The following is a 24709-nucleotide window of genomic DNA, read 5'->3' as shown; positions in this document are numbered from 1 at the left end:
GTACCAGCCACAATATAAAGGTATGGGAAGAAGGCTTTCACTAGACTTTAACACCGAACACTTGGATTTCCCTGCCTCCATGACATGAGCTCAACAGACCTCTCTTCTGCATAAATTACCCAGCTTGTGCTATTCCCTTATAGCAACTGAAAATGGACTAAGACACCTGGGGAAATGGGCTTTACATTCTGACCCATCCACTCCAGCCCTGCTGCATCCTCTAGGCCTCAAAGGTGTCTCTGCCTGTTGGAAACCTGGCCGGTCTGAGACCCAGCCTATGTGGCACTGGGTTTTCTCAGATTCAGTAGCTTCCAGGCTGGATGATTCCTTTCCGGTAGCGGTGGACAGCTGCCCTGTGCACTGCACCATGCTCAGGACCATCCCCTGCCTCTACCTGCCAGATGCCAGCAGCATCCCCCTCCCCAGTGGTAACAACCTAAACTGCCTTCTGACCTGGCAAAGATCCCCTGGAGGTCGAGATCCTTCTCAGTTCAGAATATCCAGCTATGCCTGACAACTGGTCCCTGCTGCTCCTCTCCCACGTTTCTTATGTCACTTTGACATTGATCAGAGGTCACAGTGCACCCTATTTAGTTCTTTCCATCCCTGCCCCTCCCCACACTACTGGCTACCAGGAGCTGGGGCACAGGGATCTGACTGCTGCCATTGCTGAAACCACATTCAAACTCCTGTTCCTACCACTTACTTGCTGTGTTCTTAGATCAGTGACTTCGCCTTTCTGAGCCTGTTTCCCTACGCGTAAAAAGGAAATAGCCTCTACTCTGAGCACTGTGTGCCAAACGCCTGACATGGTCACTGCACAGCCTGCAAGAGGTGGACAGTCAGAGGCTCTCAGGACCAGCAAATACCCGAGGGCACAGCCCAGGCTGCCAGCACACCGGTTCTTTCCATCAATGCAGGCCAAATGGTTCAGGGGCTCCAGAGCCCAGCTACCACCTGACGCTGGTCTGGACAGAATTGTGCCCCGGGCAGCCGGGATCTGGCTCACAGCAAGGGTTTCCAGAATAAACAAATGCCACAGAGGTCACATAGCTCGGGGTTTGGGCACCAGGACATCAGTGCTGCTGCTGCGGCTGCTTCTGTTTTTCTGGTTTTTTTTTTTTTTTTGCTTTGAGCTCATTTTGTAGCCCAGGTTGGCCTCAAACTTGCAATGATCCTCCTGCCTCAGCCTCCCTGAGGCCTAGGATTACAGGCATGGACCCAGCACATCCGTTTCTTAACCACCCCCAACCATCACTTGCTGGACACATGCACACCCGCCAGCCCAAAGCACCCTCCACTCTGTGGTCTGAACACCTTTAATAGAACTCTCCTGTTTCTGACGGTCCCTCTCCCCAGGGGCCTTGGGACAGAATGATCCAGTGCAGTGTGGCCGTGTTGTTTTCTTCCCCCAAGCTGCAGCAGTGATGCCGTCACTGTCCTCTCAGAGGTTGGAGTCACTGTCTCCAGGGACAAGTTTGTGCTCAACACGGAGCCTGAGAGGGGCTTCGGCAGCCCAGGGCTCAGGGTGGAAACCTGCACCTGATCAGGTCTCTGTGTTGCCCCAAAGCTGGAGGCAGAACCCCAAGGGGTTGCCGCTGTGTCAGAGGTGCCCTGGGGCGTGGCTTCCTCCTTCACATGGGTAGCCCTGTTCTGTTCCAAGTTGTGCCCATAGAAGAACAGGAGGCAGAAGGTGCCAGGTGCTTTTGGGGGGAAGCAAGTCATCCAAAGTGTGAAAGCGATCCATGCCCCCTGGGGCTGGCCCCGGAGCACCACAAAAGCCCCCAGGCTGCTCTGTCACTGCGCTGGCCTGGCTCGGTCTCTCCAATGGCAGTGTGAGAGCAACAGAAGTCCGGGGCCCCGAAGCTGTGACGGGAAGGCCGGGACCCGAGGCCCCGGGGACTGCTGGGCAGTGGTTGTCGGCAAAGACAAAAGGTCCAAGGGCGTGGGCTTGGCCAGTTAGGGATCCACGAAGGAGACGGCGATGTAGCGGGTGCCCTTGGTGGTGGGGAGCCCCTCGTGGTAGTGCGTGAGCCGCCCGGGGTGCATGAGGGCCCAGCCTTTCCGTGGGGCTCGGATGGAGCAGTTGTAGCGCAGGAACCGGCAGCCCCCGCCCTGGGAGAGAGGAAGAGAGGAAGCATCAGTGCTGCAAACGCTTTTGCCCAGCCCTTACTGCCCAGTCTGGGCTGCCCTGCCACAGCCAGGCATCCCCAGCACAGTAACCCGGAGATACCCTTTGGAGGGACAGCCTCCAGCCTCCCTGGAAGCCAGCAAACACAGACTTGCACAGAGAGCTCTGGCCGCAGAGTCACGAAGCCCTGGACAAACTCGCTACCCTCTACTGACTTTGTGACCCAGCCTCAGTTTCCTCATCTGCAAAGTGGGCATTAGACTGTATTGAGCCCTGAGAATTGGCTTGCTTAGAGCACCTGGCCAGCCTGCGTGAGGCCCGGGTGTCCAGCCCCAGCACTACCAGCAAAACCAAAGTAAAACAGTGGCTTAAGGAGTGGGCCAAGGCCTGCTGGCTCCCTAGTGGACCACAGGCAGACTCCCGGTGTCCTCCTGGTTTCCCAGCTCCTCCCCAGCCTCCACCACCCCTGCTGCTCTCCAAGCTGCCTTCTTCTTCCCACAGGAGGGACCCCAGAGCTCCTTGTCACTTGAGTGACCTGCGTGATCTGGGTTGTTCTCACAGTTCTAGGGACGGCACTCAGCTCTCCCGAGTCAGACTGAGCAAACAGAGAGGCTATAAAGACCTGCGGCCCCGGAGCGGTGAAGGGGAGGGCGGCCGACCCAGAACCAGGCAGTCCAGTCCCAGACTTCCTGAGGGGCACGCTTGGCCTCCGAAGCCACCCCACTTCCTGCAAATGGTGCCCTGAGCCCACCCCTTCCAGGAAGCCCCCCACCACGACCCGGCACCCGTCCTCTGGCTCTGCAGCCCCGCCTGGACCACCCTGGGCCCACCTCACCTCGTAATCCTCCCCGACCCGGTTGAGGGCGATGTTCACCGTGAAGGTTGAGGAATCGTGGTGCGGCATCAGCGAGGGCTGCTCGTCTGGTTTGTAGCGGACCACAAAGGCCAGGTCGAACTGGGCCTGGGCAGGGCAGGGGATAACAAGCCGGTGAGGGAGGAGGGGCTGGGGCTCAGCCAGGACCCCTCGGGTGGGTGCTGCGTCCCCAGGCACCCGGAACGGTGCCAGGCACAGAAAGCTCCCAGAAAAAATACAGGGAGCTGGGCGTGGTGGTGCACACCCGTCATCCCAGCATTCAGGAGGCTGAGGCAGGAGGATCGCTGCAAATACCAGACCAGCCTGGGCTACAAAGTGAGCCCAAGGCCAGCCTGAACTGCATAGGAGACCCTGTCTTGAAGAGACATAAAAAGAAAAATACAGGGAAAGAAGGGAGGGAGGAGGGGTAGAAGAGAGAAGGAAAGGAAAGAGGAGTGGAGGAGGAGGGAAGGGAGGAACCGCAGGGTGGGAGGCAGGAACCAGTCCAGGACCATGACCCTCTGGGCCTCTGCCTTCCTTGAGAGGAGCCCAGGGCACGTCCGGAGCATGAGTCTGGAGAAACCACACGGAAGGGACGGATGGAGCCAGCCAGAGTGACCAGGTCCGAGACACCACACACAGACACAGGAGTGATGGCACTGGGGGACACTGGGGAGGACCGGGCATGCGGGTCAGCTGGCCAGAGGCTTGGCAGAGGGCAGGCGCAGAGGCTAAGGGTTGAGGGTTCAAGGAAAGATTCAAAGGGGTGAGTGGAAAGAACAGCCATCATTAAGAAATCAAATCATAAGTGCCGGCGAGGCCCTGCGGGAAAGGACCCTGCACGTGACTGGCGAATGTCACTAGCACAACTGCTATGGGGGTCAGTGTGCAGTCCTCAAAAGAGGGTTTAGCTCAGCGGCACAAGCTCCCGCCGGCAAGGGCAAGGTCCCGAGTTCCATCCTGGGTACCAAAAAAATACGAGTAAAACCAGCCAGTGTGGAGGCACAAACCTGTCATCCCAGCACTCAGGAGGCCGAGGCAGGATCACAGGCATTGAGACCAGCCTGGTACAATTTAAGGCAACCTAAACTACAAAGAGCAAGACCTTGTCTTCAAGAAATAAAAACAGAGAAAGCAAGCTAAAATTAGAAATTCCATTCGGCCTAGATATTCTCCTTCTGATATCTTCTAAAAGAGCTACAAAGATCACATGACAATGATACAAGCACATCCATGTCTACAGCAGCGAACTCATAGTTGGTCGGAGGCTGTCTCTCTATGTCCATCACATATGGACGGATGGAGTTATACACGCCCCGGGGAGTTCTACCCTGCTATAAAGAAGGATAAGCTTTGGTCATTTGTAGGCAAATGGATGTGGCTTGAGGCCACAATAGTAACCAAAAGAAATCAGACACATGAGCTAATTAGTGTGTATGAAATGAGACCCAAAGTATAAATAACTTTTTTTTTTTTTAATCGGTACTGGGAACCAAACTCACGACCATACACTTGCAAGGCAGGCGCTTATGCCGCTGAGCTAAATCCCCAGCCCAAAGTATAAGTAACTTGAAGGGCAAAATAAAAAATAAAAGGTGTCAGGAAACAGTGAGCCAGCGCTATGGTAATGAGAAAAGAGACCACGATATGGCGGAAGAGACAAGGGAGGGGAAGAGGAAGCAGAAGGAACTAAAATGTGTTATGAGCCGCTGTGATGGTGCAAGCCTGTGATCCCAGCACTCGGGAGGCTGAGGCAGGAGGATCCTTAGGAGTTCGAGGTCAGCCTGGGCTACAAAATGAGGTCAAGGCCAGCCTGAACTACCCAGCAAGATCCTGTCTCAGAAAGACAAAAGGAAACAAACACACAAAAAACAAAGTGTGTACCAACTCTGCGCCATGAGTGTAATCATTAAGCACACACAGACTCAAACATTTTTTAAACAAGTAGAAGAAGAGGGGTAAGGTGGGGGACAAAGCAGTGTGCTCCCGAGAGCCTAGTGTACCCCAAGGTCCCTCCTCCTCACACCCTGCCATCCCCTGGCAGCCCGGTGTCCAGCCTGTCCCCAAAGCTGGGGTGATTTCCGGGTGCCTGCCCCTCCCAGACACCCCGTGCCGCCCCGGTTCAGGCTGCACCCCAAGCCCCACCCTGGTGTAATAGCCGGGGTACAGCTTCTCTGTCACGGGAGCGATGTACTCCACCAGGAACTTGTGCCACTCCCGCTCGAAGCTGATCTGGTTCATGTGGATGTCGATGGTCGGAACGTTTTCATAGCCGCCCTGGATGCGGTTGTCCTGGAAGTGAGCACAGTGAGGGCTACGGCGGTGCTCTAGAGTCCCGGGCCTGAGACACAGGCTCCGCCTCGCATGGCCCCACCCAGGGCACAGTACGGGACTGCGTGGCATGAGGAGGCAGAGGGGCAGAGGTACCGATGTCACTGGGTCCCTGTCACTCGGCTGACCTAGGGTTAACCAAGGGAGGTGCAGCCTGCCACAGCCTTTGGAGGAGGGTCTGGGAGAGAGGGACCCTGGGTCACACCGGCATGGCAAAGGCCAGCTGCAGGGGGAGGAATCCAGCCAGCAACACGAGCTCAGAAAGGGACCTCAAGCCTCGTATGAGACACCCACCCCAGCTGCCCTTGACTCAGCTTTGTGAGAGGATCACAGGATCCGGCAAAGCCGTATCTGCATCCCTAACCCCGCCGGGGGAGAATAAACAGGTGCTGTAGCCTGGCTTCGTGGTGCAGGCTGATCATCCCAGCACTCTGGGAGGCCGAGGCAGGAGGATCGCAAGTTCAAGCTCAGTCTGAGCAACTTAGCAACTTAGCAAGACTCTGTCTCAAAATAAAAAAAATAAATAAAAAGGGGCTGGGAGCATAGCTCAGTGTGAAAGCCCTGGGTTTAGTCCTCAGCACTGGAAACTAAGTAGACATCGTGTTAAGCCACTAAGCTTATGGTCACTTGTTACACAGCACAAGGGCACAATTAGCCCAGGCACTGGAATCCGTGCCACTGGAGCACCTGCGTTAACCAGAGCTCAGAGTACCTGAGCTAAGCCAGTGACTCGGCCTCGGACACGGCCCGACACCAAAGCAGGTGCCCTACACAGGATGCCAGAGGCCAGGCACAGTGGCACACGCCTGCAATCCCAGCTACTCTGCAGGCGGAGGCAGGAGGATGGAAATGTGAAGCCAGGAAAGGGCGTTTCTCACAAAATGGATAAACGAAAAGGGCCAGGGAAGTAGCTGGCAGAGGTGCCCCTGCCTAGCATAAACCAGCCCCTGGGTTCATCACCAGCACCAAGGAGGTTAAAAAAAAGGGAGCCTGAACCTCCCATGATGAGCTTCCTGCTTCTGGTAACACACAGCCTCTCCCGTGCACCAGGCCCCTGCATCTGACGTCTGCTGAACTTGGCCCGAAATCACGGGCCAGTGCCCACATTCCCGCACGTCCCCACTCCAAGCACAAATCGGGGACAGAAGCTAAACCACGCTAACAGTAACCCAGCATGGAAGACCTAGCAACTTGGCTGAAGCAGCTGTCAGATACACCGTGGCAACAGCCAATTCCAACACATCACTACTTTTGTCAATCCCTCTCCTCGTGAATGCCTGCCAGCAGACCCAAGTCAAGGATCCCAGAGAGACCGACATGCCACAGGAGAGCCCAGAGGGCGGACGCGGTGTCTGGGAGGCCCTACCTTGTTATCACCCAGGGACCACTGGCCGAAGTGCTCCATCTCCTGCACCAGCTCATCACAGGCCGTCTCCGTGAAGATGGGAAACCAGTACACATCGGGGCAAGGCTGGGGAGGACAGGGACTCAGGCACACGGGCCAGGGCCGCAGCACCACCTCCCCTGGGTGCAGAACCCACTTCGGGGCCCTTAGTGGGTGCCACTTTTTACTCCTGGCCCAGGGGTAGGCCCAGGATCACATCTGGGGGCAGTTTCCTCTGAAGGCTCCAGGCAGAAAGTGCCAGCCAAGGGGCAGGGTCATGCTGCCACGCACTCCTCTGGCTGCAGCATGGCCAGGACACACAGAAAGGGGTGCTCCCTGGGCTGCCACTGTCGGTCCCCCACTGGTTCCATCCACTGCAGCAGGCAGAGGATGTGGGCTCAGATTTGCTCCTGGGCCACCGCCACCCTTACCGTCTCCACCAGCTTCCCCGCCAGGGCCTCGGTGTAGTTCTCGTGGATGTATTTCTCCTTCCAGTCCTGCAGGGAGGGGTGTCGGTGGGGCTTGGCACGCGTCTACCCATGGGGCACGTGTCACCCGAAGGGTCTTCTACCCACAGCCCCTCGGGATAAAAGGGGCAGGCAGCTATGCACCCGTGCCAGCCAGGTGTGCCCACAGGAGGTGGCTTCACGTACACATGTGTGCACACGTGTGTCTGTATACAGAGCTGTGTGCAGGTGTGGTATGCACCAATGCCCATGTCAGCCACAAGCTCCCGATACCTACAGTCACTGTCATTTAACTGTCCCCTCTGATCACCGTGACACCCTCAGGGCATAACAGGCTGTGAGGGCACAACCATTAGAGCCAAGATAACAGCCAGGTGCCCCAAAAGTTGAGAGACAACTAAACCCCAGCTCCTTTAGGCCGATCTGGGCCACAAACCAGGGCCTCTGACACCAGCCTGCTTGTCCACTAGATGGCGCTGCCCCAAATCCAGCGCTGGCTACTGAGTCCCAGAGGCATAGAAAGCGGGTGGCAGGTGCCCTGCAGGCCAGGGAAGCAGCTCTGGGCCCAGGAGCACAGGAGTCCCGCTGGGCCTCACCTCGGGGTTGCTGAAGATCTCCCAGAGGTCGTTGTGGAGGTGGGTGGTCTGGTAGCTGTCCAGGGACAACAGGTGGCCAAAGCTGTGCCGATTGGTCAGGAACATGAAGACCTCCTGGGGAGAGCAGGCCTGATGGGAGAGGGGCTACCCGCCCTGTCCCCGCGCACACCCCGGGGAGAGTGGGGCTGCTGCACCCGCCCGGAGTGACCCACGAGCACAGGCCGCCTGTGTCTCCAGCACCTGGCCCGGGCCCAACACTAGGATTAACCAAGAAGACTTCCTGGAGGACAGCAGGGAATAAAAGGGTGAACGCATAAAAGAAAAGGGTCTGAGAGCTGGGCGTGGTGGTACCTGGCTGTGATCCTACCACTGGGGAGGCCGAGGCAGGAGGACTGCCACGAGGCCAGCACAAGCCACGAAGTGAGCTCAAAACCAGCCTGAATGACACAGGGGACCCTGCCTCCGAAGAACAACAAAGAAGCAGGTCCTGGGCCTCGGTGACAAGGTGTCCCTCCTCCCCACCCGCTGACCTGCTGCCGGATGTTGGCACAGAAAGCCATGTCGGGGTCCAGCTTCCTGTGGTGGAACAGGTCTGTGCGCTGCAGCTCTGTCCGCAGGCTGCTGCCCTTGATCAGGTAGATGTTGGAGATGTAGGGCACATTCCAGACGCCACTGGGGGCAGGGAAGAAGAAGGGGGTCACTGGGGCGCAGGGGGAGTTGAAGGCTGGAAGCGAGGCTCTATGACCAAAGGGGAGGAGCCCGCAGGCTGGGAGAGCGTGATAGAGCGATCTGAAGCCCTTCTCAGGGAGCACGAGCCGGGGACAACTGTCAGGAAGTTCTTCTGCCAGCCTCTCTGCGTGAGGTTCTATAGCAACTTCTTTCTTTTGTTTTGGATTTTGAGACAGAGACTCACTCTGGACTCACAGTGATTGTCCTGCCTCAGCCTCCTGAATGCTACGATGACAGGTGTGAGCTACCACACCCGGTACAACTGCAATTTGAGGGCAGCCAGGACAGGCATCCCTGGGTGAGGAGCAGCGGGAGGGGGGCTGCCACGGGTACTCACACACGTCGCCCTTGCACGATGTCCACGTAGTCCTCCGAGCGAGCGTAGTAGCCGTCCGCACTCAGCGCCCCCCAGAAGTTCGACCACAGCCTCCCATGGCGCGTCAGGAGTGGGGCGATGACGTTCCTGAGGAAGGGGTGCCTCAGTGGGAGTGGATCTGACCCGGGATGGGGACCAGGAGGGGACCCCATGACTGGTGCACGCTCAAGTCTTGGTCTGAAGGGATGTTAGCTCCTCCCTCCCAAGAGGGAGTTGGGGACAGATATGGGGAGGTGCCATCCTCTCTGGGGTTGGGAACCCACAGCCTGGCCACAAGTGAGGCTGAGGAGGGGTGGGGGCTGGGGCTCCCCTTTCCTGCCTATGCTCTCAGCTCACTTGTTCTGCTCGATCAACAGCCGCAGGCTGTCGGGCTCGGTCAGGGCCACGTCTGCGTCCATGCTAAAGTAGTAGGTGCAGGTGTGATCCTGCCGGCACAGGTCTCTGCAAGGAGGAAGGTGAGAGGTCAGCTGTCGGGGGCTGCAGCCAGGGGACCAGCCACCCAGGAGGTCCCTCCCAAAGCTGACACCCACTCCTGAGCTCCCGGGCTCTCAGGAGTGCCAAAGGGGTGCACGGCCAGCCAGCCAGGCCCAATGCTCTGGGGCTGTCGTGCTCATACCTGTCTGGAGGGCAATTGGGTAGTCTGTACCAAAAGCCTTAAAAATGAGGGCTGGGCCAAGTGTGGTGGTGCTTGCCTGTAATCTCAGCACTCTGGGAGGCTGAGGCAGGAGGATCACAAATTCAAGCCCAATTTAGTGAGATCATCTCAAAAAAAATAAAAATAAATACAAAGAAAAGGGCTGATATGTTGCTCAGTGCAAAAGCCCTGGGTTCAATCTACAGACTAAAGAAAAAGAGAAGAGAGAGGGCTGTGGGGCAGCCCCCTGGGGGCCCTGGCTTAGCCTGCAGAGCCCTGGCTTCCTTCCCCAGCCCCACCACAACCACCACAACAAAAACGTGGCCCAGGACTTAAGCAAATGATGCTCCCTGACCCAAATCTGCTCACTACCTATTTTTTGTCTGTTTTGATGTTCAGTTTTTGGTTTTTTGAGACAGGGTCTCACTGTGCAGCCTTGGCTGGTCTCAAACTCGTGCCAACAGGTTCTGTAATTGCTGGTGGGCTAAGAATAGTTTTCTGTTTTTGAATGACTGGGGGGTTGGAAATCAAAATAATACACAAAAATTACACTGCTGTCAAATTTCTTTTTAATTCCAGTAAAGCAAGCCTGCTGGGACACAGCCACATTACGCGTCCTGCATTGAGCATCCTTCAAGGCCACTTCTGGGCCACAAGGACAGCACTTGAGAAGCCCATTCATACGTCCAGTTACCCCTAGTCCCTCTCGGGAAGTTGCCCAGCCTCTGAGCCCTACTAATTCCTCTACAACCAATGCAATTTTTTTTTTTTTTTTTTTTTTTTTTGGTGCCTCCTGAGTGCTGGAATTGCAGACGTGCCCACACCCAAGTAATTTGTTCTTTTATTAGAAACAAAACATGCCAGGCATGGTGGCACATACAGAAGCTGAGGCAGGAGGATCACCTCGAGTTCCTGGCCAGCCTGGGCTGCACAGTGAGTTCAAGGCCAGTTTGAACCACACAGTGAGGCCCTGCTTCACAAAACTAAATAATAACAAAGTTAATAATAGTGGAGATGGTGGTGATGATGATTAATAATCATACTGACAGAAAAACTCGGGTTGTTCCCCTGCTGGTCTGTCTACCTCTAGGCCTCCGGCCCTTCCTGTTTCCTGAATTTGCATCCTGAACCCAGATGACCCTGCTCTGTCTGTCTGGGGGGAGAGGTAGGCAAAGCAGAGACCACTTCCTCCTCTGCTGCTGGGGGCTCCCGCTGTCCACTGGCCTGTCCGCCCCGCGAGGAGGACCAGCCCGAGACTCACGCGCCCAGGTTCCTGGCGTTGGCACTCTCCATCCGCACCTCGGGGCCCACCAGCTTCACCGATTGGTACTCGCCGCCGTGCTCAGCTAGGAACTGCTCCACCTGTGCCTTGTGGTGCTGCTCCTGGGGGTGGTGGCAGGGTGAGGGCCAGGTGACAGGGCCCAGCCCCCAGAGGACCCCAGCACCGCCTGGCACTGCCGGGTGACTCCCTCTCTCCTCCCTGCCGCATCCCCGGCCATCTGCATTCCTGTCTCCAGACCTCTGCCCCGCGGGTCCCTCCTTGGCACCAGGTGACCTTTGCCTTCGATTTGACGAGCAACAGCCCCTACCTGAGACCCCCAGTATGGGGACATGGGCAAACCAGTCTCTAGACCCAAACTCAAGGTTCAGCTGGCCCTCGGGTCCCCTAGGATGAGCTTGTGACCCGGCACTGGCCCTTTTGCCCGTCTGCAGTTCCATACTACCCCTTATAAAATGGGGGGACAACCACACTTCCCTCCCGCGTCACAGTAAGCAGACATCAAGTCAGCTGCAGCACACAGTAGGTCCTCTGAGGCCACCTGGGACATTTCTCTTCCTACACAAAGTCCCTGTTCATGGGCGGTGGCTTGCTGTCTGCAGGCAGGACCTCCGTCCTGTTTCCAGGCATCATAATACAAGGGTGGAATGACGGTTGGTGACCCAGGCCCCCAGGATGAGGTGCATAGGGTCTCAGAAAAAGAGGGAGCTGGGGGAGGTGGCACATGCCATCAGCCCAGCGTTCCAGGAGGCTGAGGCAGGAGGACTGCAAGGGCGAGCCCAGCCTGGGCAACTTAGCAATTTAGAATGACCTTGTATCAAAGTAAAAAATATGCAAAGGCCCTGGATTCAAGCCTCAGTACTGAAAGAAAAAAAAAAGGTTTGGGGGAGGAGCTACAGCCAGACAGAGCTTTGCACACAGGCAGGCTCTGAAGCGCGTGCTGGCATCGCAGTGGACAGACACATACGAGAGAGGCCGAGAGAGAGGACTGTGTGGCCGGAAGGGGACGCGGGAGGGAGGGAGCTAGAGGGCTGCTCCAGTCTGCTCCCCGGAAAGCAGCAGCCTTCACTGATTCCCCAAGAAGTACTTCTTGTGGGTTGGTAACTGGTGGTCTAGTTAAACACCGGCTGCACTGGACCCGTGCGGTGCTGAGCGTGGACAGCCCGCTTGAGGACTGCTGCCAGCATAAAAGGGACAGCTGGAGGGGAACAGTGGTGTTGTGGCTTTCCTAAGTGAGTGTTGTTGTTTGGAGCTGTTGGTTCCCCTGGAGGAGCTCGTCATGCTGGCTTCCCTGATATGGATTCAGCCATTCTTATTGGAGGAGCTCGGGACCTTGTTGATGCGAGTGGCTGCGGTTCACTTTGGGGGAGCTCTAGTCCTGAGGGTGAGCATCGCTTCCTGGCTCCGAGGGGAGGATGTGTGCTGGTCAGTCTCCAGAAGGAGCCTGTCTCACTGGCTTCCTGATATGACCCTGGCTGTTCCCATCCTCCGAGGCGCTCGGGACCTCACTGTGGCTGAGGATGACTGTAATTCTCTTCGGGGGAAATGTGGTACTCAGTTTGAGCATCGCTTCCTGGCTCCAGAGCAGATCCCTCGGCCTGCTGGCACAGCTCTTTCACCCCGCTGGCACTGACTTTCTAGCTTCCACCACTGACCTTTGGGCCTTCCCAGCGCAGATCCGTGGGACAGACTTGCATGAGTCATTGTCGTGGGCTCTAGATTTTCGGCTGAACTCATGCAGGACACCGCCATGGGATCCAGGCTCTTGGCTGGATTTTCTGGGCCTTTAGTGTTGGGGACAGATTCCCTGCACTTTCTTGTATTTAACTCTGGGTGACCATTGTAAAATAATATTATAAATTCTGTGTCCTGTGTGTAAGTGTTCTCCCTGCAGCTCCTGCCTACAACAGTACTGAAAGAAAACCAAACCAAATCAAACCAAATAGCAGCCCGGCGGCTGCCAGAACCTTCTATACCCACTACAGGCCAATCTGGTCAACCCCAGTGGCGATCCTAAGTGACTGGCACTGTTACTCTCTGCCCACTATTTTTTTTGTAGAGCAAGGAATCCAACCCAGGGCCTCGCCCATGCTAGCAAGTGCTCAAGACTGAGCTGTGTTCAGCCCCTTTAGCTTCTGGGCTCCAGTTCTCTCTGAGTTGCCCAGACTAACTTCAAACTCGCAGTCCTCCTGTCTCGGCCTCCCACTACTCTGCCCACCATGATCCCTGATTTACAGGTGTGAAAACGGAAGCCAGAGAGGTGGGTGAAGGTATCCAATAAAAGCAGTCCACTGGGATTCAAGCCAAGCCAGTCCGGCTCCAGCGCCAATCCTGTCATCTGGGGACACGGCCCACCCCCCACGTCTACTGGGCCCACACAAGTCTGGGGGCAGTGCCCGCCACTCACATGGTTGTGAATGAAGAGCCGCATCTGACTCCGGGGGTAGCGGAGGCGCAGGAGGCGTTGGAAGAACAGGGATAGGAATGGCGTGGGCTGCTCGATGAACACGCCGACCAGCACCGTGGGCAGAGCTCTGTCCTGCGGGGGGGAGGGGCCACAAGAGTCCAGCAATGTCCAGCCATGCTCTGTCACCCAGCCTTCGTGTGCCCCGAGGGAGCAGAGCCACAAGCAAAAGTACATGACTATAGCCAGGCATGGCGATTCCAGCACTTGGGAGGCTGAGGCAGGAGGGTGGCAGGTTGGAAGCCACCCTGTACTACACAGCAAGACAAGCAAAAAACATGTGCCCTCTGCTGGACAGGGGCCTGGGCCTGGAAGCGCTCAGAAGCAGAGGCAGGAACTGGCCGGGCTCAGAGCCAGGCCTGGTGGACAGCAGGCTGACGATGAGGCCTTGTGGGCTGAGGAGGACCAGGCAGGAGAAACCAGACAGGAGGCATGTGGAGGGAAGCCAGCAGCTGTGGGGTCCAGGAAGGCTGCCAGGAGGGGGCAGGAGTGGCGAGGAGGACAGAAGCCCACACAGGGAGGTGAGCAGGCGCAGGAGTCTATCCCAGGCTCCACCCCGCCTCCCCATCTGGAGGCACCCCCACAGGCCTGGCCGGCAGCCTCACCTCCATGCCCTTGAGGCTCCGCAGGCCCTCCTCACACACCGTGCAGCCAGTCTCGAAGGTCCAGAAGCGCGGGATGTAGTTCCCCAGGTAGTTCAGCTGCAGCTGTCGGGAGAGACGCAGGGCTGGGGCAGAGCCAGGCCAGCCCGCCCTGGCCCCAAGCCCACCTCCGGGGCCGGGGGGCCCATCCATCACATCACGCTCCCTCCCACACCCAGTAGTCCAGTGTCCTGGGGAGAGCAGCCCGCCGGCCTGGGGAGGCCGGAGGGAGGATGTGGCCCTGTGGTGCTTCCTCTTCTCTGATCTCCTGGACACCCATAAAATGCAAGTTCCTGGGTCCTCACCCTGATACAGGGCCCCAGGATGAGGGCAGGCAGACAGCTCTGGCAGCCCAGCCTAGACACAGACGGGGACTGCATCCTCTGCCCAGCAAGGAGGGATGAGGTACCAGAGCTCATGGAAGGGAGGGAGAGAAGACACAGGGCAGGGGTGACAGCGAGGGCTGAGTCGAGCTCTGCTTCCCCCCAACCCAGCTGTCCCCACGGCTGGGCCCTCCTACCTTGGTGGGCCCATTGCCATGGATCAGGACCGGAAGGGTGTCATAGGCCAGGTTCCGAGCTCTCACATGGCCCATTTCAAACTTGAGCACAACCTCATCTGGGGGTCAGAAAGGATAGCCTGTCCACATCCACCCAGCAGCCAGGGCTGGGGCCTGACAGCTGTGGGCAGGGAATGGCCATAGGCAATCCCTGAGCTCAGTTTTCCTGCCTGTAAAATGAGGATAATCCCTCTCTTGTCCCTCCCCCCAGCCAAATTCACGATGTGTTAGAACCAGAGGTGGTGGTGGGAGGGGACCAAAGATGCAGACCATCCCAGCTCCCAGCATGCACAGCAGCACCAGGACACCTAGCACAGGGGGCCTTGGAGCAGGGTCCCCAGACCCCTGCTCTGACCCTTGTAGTCTGCACAGAGGAAAATAGGAAGCTGCTGATTGGAAGACACACGGGAGCTTTCTGAGAGGACACTGGGAACAGAGGCCTTTTGTAGCAGGTGACCACAAGGATGGACCCTCTGTGCAAGGTCCTGAACTGCCCAGACAGGGACCTGAACTCCACTTCTCCACCCAAGTTCATGAGCCCCCCAGAAACCACGGGAAGGAGGATGCAATGGTTCTTTACCAGGAGAGAACCTGCAGTTTTTATCCAAAGGACTCCATAAATTAAATCACCAGCCAGGGGTCTGGTTGGGTTCCCCGTGTGTGTGTGTGTGTGTGTGTGTGTGTGTGTGTGTGTGTGTGTGTTTTCTTGGGGTTACCCAGCAAGATCCACTGCCAAGCACCATCATTACCAGCCACAGACACAAGGCCTGGTCCATGGCTTTAAGGGTCAAGGGGTCATTCTCAGCAACAGCCTGCCAGCTCAGGCCCTGCCCTGGCCCCAGCCCAGGAACCACCCCTGAGGACAGGAGGGCCCCATCTGTAGGGAAGGGGGCCCATCTGCAGGAGGGAGCCCATCGGTAAAGACAGCCTGCAGGGCAAAGGTCTACCACCTGCTCTGTGCATCCCCCACCCCAAGCTGTCCCCTTTCCCTGCTTCCCAAGAGAGACCTCCCCGCACAACCAGCAGAGAGAAGCCCACCAGGGTGCACTGGACTCAGCGCTGCCTGGAACCCTCATCCTCCCCTCCCTCCCCTCTCTGGACCGGCTCCCTCCCCTCCCCTCTCTGGGGGCCTGCTCACCCAAGGCTCCATCCAGGTTCTGGAAGATGCGGCATCGGTGGTCTAGGGAAATATTGATCTGCTCCTGTGGGGAAGAGGACACTGCACTGCAGCCTGCAGGGACAGATCCTGGTGGACGGGGCTCCCCAGGGCACCAGCGTGGGGGGGGGGAGCCAGATACCAACCCCCTGGAGTTCCCTGGCCCAGCACCTCTGCTTAGAGAGCCAGGAAACCCCAGGTCTGGAGGGATCCAACAGTTGGTTCAACCACAAGTACCACAATGACAACCACAATGGTAACTTTACAGACACTTGATTAGCAATGGCACACCAGTGCCGCTGTGAGTCTTCTGTGTCTGTCCCTGTGACCCGCAGGGAAAGCAGCCTCACAAATGCTTTTATTCCAAGAACCCAGTCATCCTGACTGAGACCTATGACTCCAATCTCACACCGCAGCCCTTGGGGTGAGAGCCGGTTACCCGTGGCCTATTTATGGCAGTCTGTGACAGCCGCCCCAAAAGACTAACATAAGCTAGGGCACCGTGCCCGGTGCAGCCTGGCCAGCAGGACACAGCGTCAGGCTCCCCCAGCCCTCTCCCAGCCCACCCACCTCCTCTTACCCTCTTCTCCGGGTCCAAGAAGATCTTGGTGTAAAAGAGCTGGTCGCTGTCACTGTCCTGGCCCTCCCACTCGGCCACCAGCTTGCTGAGGCTGGGGGCATAGCCAACGAAGCCTGCGGGGAGGTGGAGACAGACACTTAGCTTCTGACCTCTGAGTCAGGGGTCCCCTCCCCTGCCATTCACCTTCCACTCCTTTACCCACAAATCCTGTCTCCTCTCGAAGTTCTCCTAGCTGTGGGGATATACCTGGGTGGCCCAGTGCCTCCCAGGCAAGCGTAAGGTCCTGAGTTCAATTCCCAGTACAAAATAAAAAATTAAAAAGAAGTCCGTCTAGATGGAGTGGGGGTGGGGTGCAAGCTAGCTAACTAATATCGCTGGCTAGGCAGTTCCCAAGATCAATGGCACACTCCAAAAGTGTACCCACCAGGTCCAGAGACTGGACCAGGGGACCCTGGGGAGTGGAGGTGGTGGGGTCCAGGCTTGGAGCCCCTTTTATTCAGTGATCTGGGAAACGTGGCCCAGAGAACAGGACAGGACAGCCCAGGTCCCAGAGTATTCTTGACAAGTGGAAAAACCCCACACAGGCTCCCTGGCCAGTGCAGACCACAAGAGGCAAAGAGAAAAGAAACACAAACACCCTGACCCCTGGGCCAAGGCCAGGGCCAGAACATCTGGACGGTGGTCACGCTGGGCCAGTGAGACAGCTGCTGGAAAGATCTCCCTTCCTCTCCGAGCAGTGGGAACGAAGGGGACATTTGCATTCTTTTGTTTGTTTTCTTTGTTGTTGTTGTTTTTGAGACACTGTAGTCCAAGCCAGCCTTGAACTCGCTGTGTAAACCAGGCTGGCCTCAAACTTGTAATCCTCCTGCTTCACCCTCCTTGGTGTTGGGATTACAGATGTGCCCACCACATCCAGTAATCTGCACCCCCTGAAAGACTCCCCTGGGCTGCTGGGTGGAGAAGAGGCCACAGGAGAGTGGACAGAGGCCGGGAGAGCAATGAGAAGACAGTGAAGGTCGAGAGCTGGGCAAGGGGGCAAGTGTAGACCACAGGAGGACTGGTCTGGTTTGGGCAGGAGGGGTCACGTGACCCACGATGGACGGGAGGTGTGAGAGGTCAAAAATAGAAGCAGGTGACCCCATGTCTAATTCTTGCATCTGGGTGCCACCGAATGGGACAAAGACAGTGACTCAGAGTATACCTGGGGCTGAGAACCCTGGGGCTCAATCAGGGCGCTCTGTACGACACCCCAAGCTCGATGTGGCTGTCAGGAAAGGGGGACCCTCCCAAAGGGGATGGCCAGGCCCCACACCCCGCGTGCAGCCTCTCACCTCCAGAGCCCAGAAACCTCTTGCCCTCGGAGACTGCGGGGTACTTGGCCTCCAGCCTGCGGTCGGGGTAGATGAGGTCCTCGGCCGAGAAGACCACGCGGCTCCTCGCCTGCCGGAACTTCTTCAGGAGCTCCCGCGGTCCCGAGGCGAACACCACGTCATAGCTGTGGCCAGAGCAGGGAGAGGTGCCATGGAGCCCAGTGACACAGGCCATGGCAGACCCCGCCGTAGGAGCTGACCCGGATGGAGATGCTCACCACCCCACCTTCCAGAACAGCCTGGACGGATCTGCCCAGGGTCTCCAGGGCAGCCTGGTAAGCGTCCACCCAGACCCTGGGCAGAGATGGTCACACGCAGGGCATGGCTCTTCCTCTCGTTTTTGTCTCCAAGAGTGGAGCAGAGTGGGCAACACGGGATAGTCTTATCCAGGGCTTCCTGGATTCCTCAAAGCCACACAATTTCACTTAGGGTCCCCCCTGCTATCCCAATGTCCACAGGGCCCCGGTCAGGGCCACCCACCTGTCCGTGAAGAGAATGACCAGGTCCTCCTTGTCTGCGTGCTTCTCCAGCGCCTTCTTCAGCAGGCGGACCTTCTGCCCTCCACCGGTCATCGTCCCCCTCTCCACGTCCCAGTCCTCGCCCAGGCCCAGTGCCTGCACAGGGAGACCACTTGACACCAACCAGGGAGGGGAAAGTACTTCCCGGCTACATCTCACCCCCTGCTGGACAGTGGGCATACTGCTTGGCTGGCACCTCTGCCCCCTGCTGTAGGGAAACCATTCTCCAGGTGTGAGGCAGCCCTGGCTCCTGGAGGCCATGTGACCACGCCTGGCTGATCAGAATGTCCTCCCCTTCCCCCTGCCACATCCCATAATGTTGTTCCTGACCACCCTGGATCCAGCTTTGCCTGAAACGGCCCTCTGCTTCAGCACCCGCATGCGTGAACTATGCACCGTCTTTCCGGCTTCCTTCATGGCGTCAGGCAGAGACACGAATGGACTTGTCTGGTCCACAGCTCTACCCCGCCGTGTCCAACACCACACCCACAGAGGTGCACACAGAGGACACTAAGCCCAAGTCCCTCTCGGTCACCTGCTAGAGCAGCCTCACACACTATCCTTTCTTGTCCCCACTCACACTCATCCTCCGGGGTTCCCCAAGCTGTCCTGGAGCCCCAAGTGTGTGCTGGAGACACCAGCGCCCTGAGTTCCGGCCCCCAAGGAGCCTCACCTGGACCTTGTAGTTGAAAAACTGCGCCGAGCGCTTGAAGCGGCGGAAGCCCTCAGACTCCTTCGTGGCCACCGTGAGGACCAAAAGGTTATCTGTGGGCAGAGGAGGACACAGTGAAGGGGACTTGCTGCCGAGGTGGCAGGGAGTGGTGGTCACTGCTCCAAGTAACCTGTCAAACCCCGGCAGGTGTCCTCTTCCTGCCAGCCCAGGACAGATCGGGCCTCAGCGGGTTCACAGCAGAGCTGGGACACAGTTGGGTCTCCCGGTTCCCTCAAGGGGAGGCACCTGGCCATTACCCTGTGCATCAAGCAGCCGCCGCAGGAAAGGCGATCATACTGGCCCTGTGGGACCGAGGTCCTGGCTTTAGGATCAGGCCTCAGATGGGGACCAGTAAGAGCCAGCTCTGAGCACAGCCCCGGGGAGCCTCTCTGGCCAGTGTCAGATACGGAGAGAGGCAGCAAATACAAAGCCCAGAGGCCAGCATCCTCCATGCCTGCACCGGGCAGATGCAGCCAATCCACCCTGCAGTCCCCTTAATAGGACCCTCCCAATGCCAAGCTCAGGCTGCTTGAGATCTCCACTCCTGATTTCATTCTGACCATCACCAAGAGTAGCTGCTTCAAGGACCTATCCTGGGCTTTGTCTCTACGGTGGAACTTGCTGGACAATTCCTGAGACCGAAGCTCTCTGAGACTCAGTTTCCCCCTGGTAACAGCACTGACTGCTTGCTGGTTTGGTTAAATGAGCCTGGCATATACAGCGCTGACTGGGATGGCTGGCACGTGCCACTGGTGAGAGGAGGATGCCTTGCCTGGCATTCAGGGTCCCTTGTCTGGCAGACTCTTGATCCCTTCTCTAGCCGGGGGTCATGCCCTGGGCTCCTCCCCTCCTACAGTGGCTCCTTCTGTGTCTCCTTTCTCCAACGGTCCTGCAGCTCCCAGGACCAGTGACAATGACACTCCTCCACCTCTCTGAAGCCTTCTCAGATGTGTGCCTTCCCCAGCTTGGCAGGCAGGACCTGCTTTGGGACATTCACTGTGGTTTCTCCCTGTGAATCCCAGCCCCTCAGTGGCCAGGCCAAAGGCAGGCGGGCAGGGCCCCTCCTTCCCCCACAGGAAGTCTAGAGTCGCGCTAGGACAAAGGGGCCCAGCTGGACAGGGTTGGCAGATGCTGAGGTATAGGCTGCTGGCCCCAGGGCTGGGGGCTGGCGGGTGCCAGGCGGCTGGCAGCAAATTGGCAGAAACCAGCTGGGGTGGCTGGGGCCCAGGCAGGAGGGGTGGGTGCTTGGGACAGGTACAGAGAGCAGGGGGTCCCAGGCCTGAGCCCCAGGCCAGTGCAGAGGGGTGCTGCTCACTGCGGGAAGGGCTCCTCCAACTCCCGCTTTGAGGGTTAAGTCTCCTCCAGGTAAGAAGCACAGCGACCAGCTCTGAGGCCCAAAGTGGGTGCTGGGGACAGGACGAGTGTCACATTTCATGGGTGGAAAAAGCCAGCATGCATGCATGAGAGAGAGAGAGGAGAAAATATTCTGGAGTCTCGCCAGGGACAGGCTCCCGAAGTGGGCAGCAGGGAGGGGGACAGGGCGGCTGTCTGAGGTTCCTGCTTTCAGCTCAGTAACAGCGGCAAGCCTTTCGCTCTGTGCGAGCCACACACTGCCCTAAGCAGTGTGGACAGTGACCCCGCTCCGCAGTTAGGCTGGGGGGGTGGCATGTAACCTGCCCCAGGGAGCCAAGAAGCAGCAGGGTTTGGAAAACAGGCAGCCCGGCTCCCAAGCGGCCTCCTAACCTGACCATGTGCACTGCCTGGGGTTGGGACGATGCCCCGGGCCATCTGTTGCCGGGCTCTGGCTCTGTCCAAAGAAACTGTCCGGCTGGATTCAGGGAAGGTCTCTGGCCATGCCAGACCCTGCCTATGCACCTGACATCTTCCTCCTCAGCCTGTCCAAAAGCCTGACACATCAGAGTGCCACCGACCAGAGGCCGCCCACCTCTCTCAGGCTTCCCAAGGTGGGCATCCTATGCGGGCACTCGGGGAGACCTTCTGATCCATCTTCCAGCAGCCACAGCTCTGGGCCACGCGCGCTGTAAGGATTCAGCCCACGGCCGCTTGCCTGCTGTTTACTCAGCCACTGCTCTGGGCTCAGACCAAGCCCACGTGGAGCCTGGTAGCTGAAGAACTTGGCCCCCTCCCTGCTACCCAAACCCAGCAATGACTCCCCCAGACAGAGCAATCCAGCTGTGATCTGGGGCAGCAGAGATAAATACCACAGGGCAGGGTAGAGTGGTAAGCAAAGATGGTTGGGCCCAGTGTGGTGTTGTGTGCCTATAATCCTAGCAGTCAGAAGGCTGAGGCAGGAAGATTGCAAGTTCAAGCCCAGCCAGTGCTACATAGCGAGACCCATCTTCCCTTCCCTGTGCCTCAGTTTCCTCATCTATACTAAAAGACTCAAGTGGATAATAACAGCACCTTCCCCCAAGGATGTGAGGACTCAACGAGAGATGTCAGCAAAGCAAGCTGCCCAGGAGGAAGCTCCCAGAACAGAACCTCTGGGGTCCTTAGGAGACGGTGGAGCCCCCAGCCCTGATTGGCTGAGCCCCAGGATGCCCCTCCTCTCCAGCACCACCAGCGCAGCCCCAGTTGAGGAGGCTTTGGGCTTGGTGCACACACTAAGCTGCTCTCTGAGGAGGGAATGCATAAAGGGCCTCCCCCTGCCCTCTCCTTTCCTACCTCCCCTGCAAGTACCGAGCTGGAGCCCTGGACAGGGCTTGCAGAACGGCATGCTCCTGTGTTGCTGTGGAGGCTCCCCCGAGCAAGACAATGCCTCCTCCCTCGAACACAGGGCTCCCAGGGAGCAGACCAGGTATCTACCTGTGCAAGGAGCCCCAAGTCCCCCTCTGACTGGCAGCCAGTAAGAGTAAAAACCAGGGCGAGGATTTAGCTCACGGCATAATTGCCTGCCTTGCAAGCACACGGTCATGAGTTCGATCACAGGTACCAAAAGAAAAAAAAAAGTAAAAACCAGACCAGGTGAGGTGGTGCATACCCGTAATCCCAGCACTCAGGAGGCCAAGGCAAGAGGCAGGACCACTGTGATCTGCAGACTAGCCTGGGCTACACAATGAATGTTATGGTTTGCATCTGGATGGCCCCCAAAGCCTAATGTGGTCATGGGCCAGGAGCCTTTCCAAAGCAGCTGAATCTAGAGTTTGTGATTGGTTCATTGTCTAGTGCTAGGATTAGGGCTGTGAGTGCTACACCTGCCCGAGGGCAGGTAACCTGTATACAACGTGTGGGAGGAAGAGAGGCTTCTCCTCCACTTTTGCCCCCTTCCTTTTGCCCTCTTCATGCCTCCCTGCCTGGGAGCCAGCAGATTAGAGACTGAAACCTCTACAAACTGTGAGCTAAATAAACCTTTCCTCTAACTTTGGGGGCCAGGTATTTTGTCTCAGCAATGAGAGAAAAGTAACCAAGATAATAAGAACTTGTCTCAAAAAAAAAAAAAAAAGACTATATAGAAACAAATAAATGGGGCTGGGGTACCCCAAGTGATCTCGGGCACACCCCAACTCCTGCCTTCCTGAAACAGGAGTGCTGCGGTGAGGGCTACCTGTATCCACTCCGCCCTCTTCCTGTTCACCGGGGTCCAAAAGTGGGGAGCCCCGTTATCATAGTCCCACCTCTCACTCACCGCTCTGGGCTTCATCTTGGGCAGCTGTAGTTTCTCTCATGAGATGATCTGAGTGGAGGTGGCCCATCAGCAGAGGCAGGGAAATCGAGGCCCAGAAAGAAACAGAGGCTATTATAGGGCCGCTGGCTGCTAGCCAGGGAGAGGACCAGGCCGGTGCAGGCCCTTTGCACAGGCTGCCACCAGCCCTGTGCTCAGCGTTGCCCCCTCTGCCTTCTCTGACTTGTATTTGTGCCAGGCTGGGGACTCAGGGAGGGGAGGAAATGCCCTTGGTGAAGCCCGTGAATGTAACAGGCAGTGAGCCGAACTCTCACGGCCCTGGCATCCTCTAGCATTCTAAGAGTGAGCTTTGATGGCCCTGGGGTGCAGGCCGGGACTCTAAGCCTGCTGGAGATTAAGCACAATGACTCTGCCATCCAGAGGATCTGGCCCTAGGTATAACTTAGTGCCAAGGAGGTAATGGAGACACAGTGGTTTCCATCTCTTCCCCAGCCCAACCCAACACACCAGCTGCCGGGCTCTCCAGGATGGTGGGCCACGTGGAACAGGGTGCGGTGGAAGGTGTGGCTGGTGTGCCTTGGCTTAGATCTGCCGGGATGATCATCTACCTCCACCTCCCTGGGCCCTTGGATGCCCGGTGGGCAACCCTGGAACTGGCCCAGGCCAGGGAGGGCTGGGAGGATTGGGAGTCCTGCAGAGTGGGGACCAACCATGTCACAGCCAGAGCATCCTGGGCAGCTGCTGCCCCTGTCTGAGCCTCAGTTTCCCCACATGTGAACTGGAGAGAAGACCCTCTGGGCAGGAGCTGTGCAGAGAACACGGTGAAAGCTCCTGCTACCCTGCAAACTTTCCTCCCTACCCCACCCCAAGGCCCTGCACTCCTGCAGCAGTGAGGCGCAGTAGCTCTGGAACCAGACACACCTCGGAATGGGATCCTCAACCCTGAGAAGCAAATCAACGCAGCCTCCATTGGCCAGGCTGGAAAGTGGGTACAGAGGAAGGCACCAGCTTCCAGAGTAACCACGGCACTGAGCTGACCTCTGGTCACTGAAAGCGATCCACAAATAGTGAAGGAGGCCAGCGTTAACCCTTAACCCCCAGCGCTGAGTCCCTCCCAGCCCTGAATGGGATTTCCATTGTCGCCTCTTCGGCAGGCTGCATGAATGTGGAAACCGCAGTCCCAAGAGAGGAAGTGATTTCAACGAGTCACCAGGACTAGGAGGACAAGTGGCCGGAACCCAGCGCCCCTCAGCCCCAGCCCAGGCCTCGGGGACCCACCGATCTTCAGCGAGGCCGCCCGGGACCGGCCCCCGCGCGCCGCCCGCCCCGCCGCCCGCTCACCCTCCGGCTTGGTGTCGCCCTTCGCGTCTGCCAGGAGCAGCCAGCCCAGAAGGGCCAGGAGCAGCAGGGGTGGCATGGTCGGGATCCGCGGACGACCGGCCGACCGGAGGCGCTGGCAGGACTGGAAACTTCGCGGCCCGGCCGGCGAGGCTGCCACGCACTGGCCCCGCCCCGGGGGCGGCGCCGCGGGTCCCCACCCCCACCCGCCCCACCCCCACCGCACCCCCATCCCGGCCGGGCGCCGTGCGGAGCCCGCGCGAGGTGTGGCAGCGCCTGCGCCTGTGCGCCCCCGGGTCCTGCCGCCGCCGCCGCCCGAGGTGGGAGCGGACGGGGCCACAAGGGGCCGCATGGCTGCACCCCGGATTTCAGGACCCATCCCCGGAGTCCGGGCGTGCGCTCCGGGAAAGCGGGGTTTGTCACGGCGCCTAATCCTGGGGGATGACGTTGGTGCCTGGAGCACATAGGACAGCCCCGCTGGGGAGCCTGAAAGTCACGTTTCGGGGTCTCCTCGGCAGGGGACCTCCTGGACAGGGACATGGCCGAGCTTGGGGTACCCCGCTGCGGCCCTGCTGGCTCTGGAGATGGGGAAAACCCACTCCCTAACTCCCCGGGTCAAGGGAATCAGTTAGAACCCCAAGGCCCAGCCAGAATTGCTCTGGAAGGGTAATTGCTGGGCCACAAGGTAGATAACGCAGGAATGAGTGAGACAAATTAGAGCCTCTTAACAGACTCCCACAGCCCAGCCCGCAGTCCCAGGGGCCTAAGGTCAGCTCCGGGGAATCCACCTCTGGGCAGAAGCCAGCCTCCCTCGGAGACTCAGACAGCAGCCAGCCCCTCTGGCCGAGTCCAGAGCAGTGGGTGGTGGGTGGAGGAGAGACCTCTATGCAAATAACGATGCAGAGATGGTGGCTGAAGAAGCTGGATATACAGTGGTGCCCCTCGTGA

General features: G+C 58.1%; 1 protein-coding gene across 2 annotated transcripts; it reads right to left on the bottom strand.

Moving 5' to 3' along the window:
• Positions 1 to 1303: 1303 nt before the first annotated feature.
• On the bottom strand, positions 1304 to 23923 carry Plod1 (procollagen-lysine,2-oxoglutarate 5-dioxygenase 1). Of its 2 annotated transcripts, XM_005004359.4 has the most exons (20): positions 23765 to 23923; positions 22427 to 22474; positions 18742 to 18833; positions 18031 to 18164; positions 17512 to 17675; positions 16181 to 16293; positions 15583 to 15646; positions 14406 to 14503; positions 13850 to 13951; positions 13188 to 13319; positions 10763 to 10884; positions 9204 to 9308; positions 8829 to 8954; positions 8293 to 8434; positions 7763 to 7876; positions 7131 to 7196; positions 6682 to 6786; positions 5130 to 5276; positions 2967 to 3092; positions 1304 to 2115 (listed from the first exon to the last, which is right to left on the bottom strand). In XM_005004359.4, the coding sequence occupies exons 1-20, from the start codon at positions 23838 to 23840 to the stop codon at positions 1960 to 1962; spliced, it is 2232 nt and encodes a 743-aa protein (XP_005004416.1). In that variant the 5' UTR covers positions 23841 to 23923; the 3' UTR covers positions 1304 to 1959. The 2 variants fall into 2 exon arrangements, with proteins under 2 accessions (XP_005004416.1, XP_003471466.1); XM_003471418.5 differs by lacking the exon at positions 22427 to 22474.
• Between the last annotated feature and the right edge of the window lie 786 nt (positions 23924 to 24709).

Source organism: Cavia porcellus, unplaced genomic scaffold (genome assembly GCF_034190915.1).
Source record: "Cavia porcellus strain 051 isolate PalLab524CR breed Dunkin Hartley unplaced genomic scaffold, mCavPor4.1 scaffold_25, whole genome shotgun sequence".
In the NCBI taxonomy this organism is placed as follows: domain Eukaryota; kingdom Metazoa; phylum Chordata; class Mammalia; order Rodentia; family Caviidae; genus Cavia; species Cavia porcellus.
The sequence above is the reverse complement of the archived record's forward strand: the minus strand, read 5'-3'. Positions and strand labels throughout refer to the sequence as shown.